The sequence below is a fragment of the Plasmodium reichenowi genome, chromosome 14 (assembly GCF_001601855.1).
Source record: "Plasmodium reichenowi strain SY57 chromosome 14, whole genome shotgun sequence".
NCBI classification, from domain to species: domain Eukaryota; phylum Apicomplexa; class Aconoidasida; order Haemosporida; family Plasmodiidae; genus Plasmodium; species Plasmodium reichenowi.
The window spans coordinates 1970909-1975554 of NC_033659.1; the positions used below are offsets into that span (position 1 = coordinate 1970909).

The 4646-nt window shown below is 22.4% G+C and overlaps 1 protein-coding gene across 1 annotated transcript in view; it reads right to left on the reverse strand.

Annotated features, from left to right (window-relative positions):
- Positions 1-3932, reverse strand: part of PRSY57_1448700 (DNA replication related protein, putative) — a gene marked incomplete at both ends in the record, with an annotated part of 4126 nt that extends 194 nt beyond the window's left edge. Inside the window, one exon of the mRNA XM_012910083.2 lies at positions 213-3932. Coding sequence (XP_012765537.2) covers positions 213-3932 — 3720 coding nt within the window. The remainder of the gene's footprint in view (positions 1-212) is intronic.
- Between the last annotated feature and the right edge of the window lie 714 nt (positions 3933-4646).

Below are 4646 nucleotides of genomic sequence, written 5' to 3' on the forward strand. Positions count from 1 at the left end.
TTAATTTTTTATTTTTTTTTTTAAATAAGTAGAAAAAATTTTTTAAAATATTAAAAAAAAAAAAAAAAAAAAAAAAAAAAAAAAAAAAAAAAAAAAAAAAAAAAAAAAAAAAAAAAATTACAATAAAATAAATAAATACATATCAATATATTCAATGTTAATATGTATATATTTATATTTATATATATCTATTTTATTTTTTATTGTTATACCTGAACATCTATGGGAGACTTAATTCTTTTCTTTCCTATCATATCATGATTTTTCAAATATATTCTCTTCATTTTTTCAGCTAATATTCCATCATGTGTATATTTATTTAATGCTGCACTTAATTTTGTCGGAGTAGGCCATAATGACAATATTAGTTCGGTAGCATCAGGTCCACACATATTTATTAATCTTAGTTGTTTTCCAAAAACTTCTTTTACAATATTATTCTTGGATTTTTTAGATTCATTATTCCATTCATCCCAAGAACATGAATGTTTCTGTAAATACATAGACAAGTCCTCATTATGCCTTATCACATGGTGCTCTTTTTTAATATGACAATATAATTTTATATGTTTTATTATTTCTTCATGAATTTCACATAATAAAAATAATGTGTGATTCATATGTTGACTACTCAATATAGAAAAGCCACTAACTAATTGAGTACTATGCTGAGCGTTATTCAATGTTTCATATGATATTTTTGATGAATTCATATAATTCCTATATGTATTATTACAATTCTCAATTAAATATATGATGTGATGTATATCTCTTAATCTCATCATTCTATATTTCTGTTCATCATATCTACCATCTATAATACTTGCACTTAAATCGTTTAAAGTCTTTCGTTCTATTATCCATTTTAAAACAAATTCTTCATATTCTACATCGTCAATAAAAGGCTCAATCGTTTTATCAGGACATAATATTTTTTCTCTCTTCTTCTTCTTCTTATTATTATTATTATTATCATCATTATTATCATCATTATTATCATCATTATTATCATCATTATTATCATCATTATTATCATCATTATCATCATCATTATCATCATTATTGTCATCATTATTATCATCATTATCATCATCACTAATTTGATGATAATCATTTTCTTGGCTTACCGAATGGTTATTCCTCTCCAAAATACCTTCTTTAATGTCCATATTTATTTCTTCAGATTTTTTTTTTTTTTCATCATCCATCATTTTCTTATTCCTCTTCATTTTCTTCATTTGTTTCTTTTTGTTACTTGAACTGTTTTTATTATATACACTTCTTCTACATATCCATATAATATCACCCAAAGGCAAATTTCTTGTTTCATATTTAATATTTTTATCATTAAATACTTTTTTCATTTTTTCATTAAACTCATAACTAGATCCGGTCACTTCTCGATTGTCAATTATCATAATTATTTCATAGGTACCATATTTTATTTTGCATCTTTGATTACTCTCATTCATTTCATTTAAATCTTTATCTTCTTTATTTAAATTATTTATATTCGAAGTATCTAATTCCACTTTATTTTCCGTCTCAGGTTTGCTCCTTTTTTTTTTTTTCCCTTTATTTCCTTCAGCATCTTTCTTATTTCCAATATTATTTAATATGCTCCTCTTCCGTTTACACTTTTTACCTTTTTCCTTATCGTCATTATTACTAATAAAATTTATATTCTCATTTCTCAAAGATAAAAATTCTTCTTCTCTTAAATGATTTGTATCCTTTTGTACATTACTTAATAACATGTTGGAATCCTCTACTTCTTTTATTATATTCTTCGAATTATTTTGCAAAACGGTACTTTTATAAATCGATTCATCTGTAACAAAATTCTTCATCTGTTTACTTTCATCAATCTCATTATAATATTTTTCATATTCTTTTATTAAAAATTTAGTTTCTGTTTTCTCCCCCTTTTTCTCTTCCACTTCATCTTCGTCCCATATATAATTTGTTAATTTCAAAGACTTGTCTTCTTCTTCTAAACTTAATTTATTTCTATCACATGAAAAAACGTTCTCTTCCTTTGATGAGCTGCCTTCAAACATTTCTGAGGAACTAACTCCTGAATCATTTCCATTTTTTTTTTTTTTTTTTTCTAATCTTTCTTTCAAATTTTTATTCATTCTTTTCTTTATGTTTTTAATTTTTTTTTCTATTAAATCATATGAATTGGATAAATGCAGACCATTTACATTTCCATCAGTTTTTTTTTTTTTTCTTTCTTCATAATTATCACTCAAAATACTTACACTTTTAGAATCAATCGATTCTTCATTATTTACACTTTTTTTTTTTTTTTTTAATATTTTATTTTTATCTTCCCCAACACTTTCTTTAGTCTTAGTGAAAATGCGTGGTTTATATTTCTTATAAATTCTGCCTTTTTTATTATTGCAAGAAGAATCTGTTTTTTTTTTTATGTCATCATTAAATCCAAAAGAGATACTATAATTAGTATAAGATGAAGAACTAAGTGTCTTTGTGTTTTTAAAAAGTTGGTTACATTCAGAAGATTCTTCCTTTTCCTCCTTTTGAACTAATACGGAATCTGACGTTTGAATATTATTTACTGAAATGTTTTCTTGTATATTTTGTTTGTTATTCATTTCATCATTTTTCTCATTTTCATTTTTGAATAAACATTCATGGCTTATTATTTCATTATTTTTTGATATACTCAAGTAGGTTACATTTAAGAAACCTTCTTGGTTCTCCTTCTTTTTACTTAATTCGAAACATTTTCCTTCTGTATCACTATAACTTAAGTTCTTTTTCATATATGATGGTGAATCGATTTTTTTTTTGGAGGACGTATTATTTTCTTCCTGCTTCAGTTCATTATCTGTATTGAAACTATATGGTGAGATAGGGTTTTTAACATTCTCCGTATGTAAGATAGATTCCTCTTCCTTTGTGTTATTTAGCTGACATATGCTCTCTGTATTTATTAAAGAACTATCTAATATATAATCCTTTTCATTATCCAAAAAATCTTTTCCCTTTTTTGTTAATCTAATTTTATTGATGACTTTTAATTTGGTTTTGATTTTAGACGACTTGATATTATTACATATTCGATTTTCTACACTTTCAGTTTTTTCGATAAATTCCCTATTAATTAATCTTCTTAATGTTTTATAATTTACAATTATTGATCTTTCATAATATTTTAAAACACCAGAAATAATTTCTTCCTTACTTAAAGCGTGTTCATTATATAAATGGCCATATTTATAAAGATATGTTATGATACTCTTTTCTGTATCATTCATATCTATACATTTCTTTTTTTTATTATTGTTTAAAGATGTTACTTTTTCAATATTATTCGTACATAAAGATAAAGACTTTCCGTTTGAATAAGATTCATTAAGTTTATTACTTGAAACAAGAGAACATTGATTTAAATTTTTTGAATTAACATTACACAAATTATCATTTTCAATTTCTCTAATATTATTTAATATATTATCATCTGATAACTCTCCTAAAACTCTAATGTTATATATTTCTTTATCAAAATCTTTTAAAAATTTATCGGCACTATTAATAACTTTATTTATATGAATATTAATTCGAAATTCGGATTTACTAGATATAAAATCCTCTTTTAAGTTTTGTATTTTCTTATCTACATTATTCTGTGATAACGCTTTTTCAAAATAATTAGAAAAGCGTTTTCCTACACCTTTTAATTTATATGCATCAAGACTATTTTTAATTGGTAAGGGATATTTTGTTATAGAACTAATAATTTTTTTGAAAGAAATAACCAAGTTATTATAACCTTGGGCAATGGCTTTTTTCTTTAAATTAATAAAGTAATCAAAAAATATGGCGTTTTCTGGATGCATACTATAATGTCTTCTGTTTTTGGAATTTATTATTTTATTCATATAATTACAATTCCTATCCATTCTTATCACCAAAATGTAAGCTAATAGGCGTTAAAAAATAAAAATATAAAAAAATAATGATCAATAAGAAATGAGATGAATATATATATATATATATATATATATATATATATATATATATATATTCTCAAATCATTTAAAGCACGTTATTTAAAATTAATGTGATACAAAAAAAAAAATACATATATATATATATATATATATATATATATATATACATATACATAATGAATACAACAACTATATAAATATATATTGTTTACGTATTTATAAAACAAGCTTAGTTTAACCTTAACAGGTCACCAACTTTTGTGTCTTTTTTTTCACATGACCACATAGTTAATAAAAAAAGAAATATATGGCTGTAAGGTTAAAATTATATATATATATATATATATTACCATTAATTAATGTGTTCTAATTTTATAAATATACCCATATAAAAATATAGTCATTAATACGCAAATAAAAGACGTGATAAATATATTGACAATTGAAAAAGTATATATGTATTATATTCTTTTTACTTTATTATTATTTTTATTTTATTATTCTTATGTAACAGATTATGGCTAGCCATAATGTTTTAATCATTTAGGTTAAGAAAAAAAAAAAAAGAAAAAAAAAAAGACTAGAATAAAAAATTAAAAAATATTATACCAATAAATAGAACAAAAAAAACAATGTATTATGAAATGATAAGGTAAAATATAA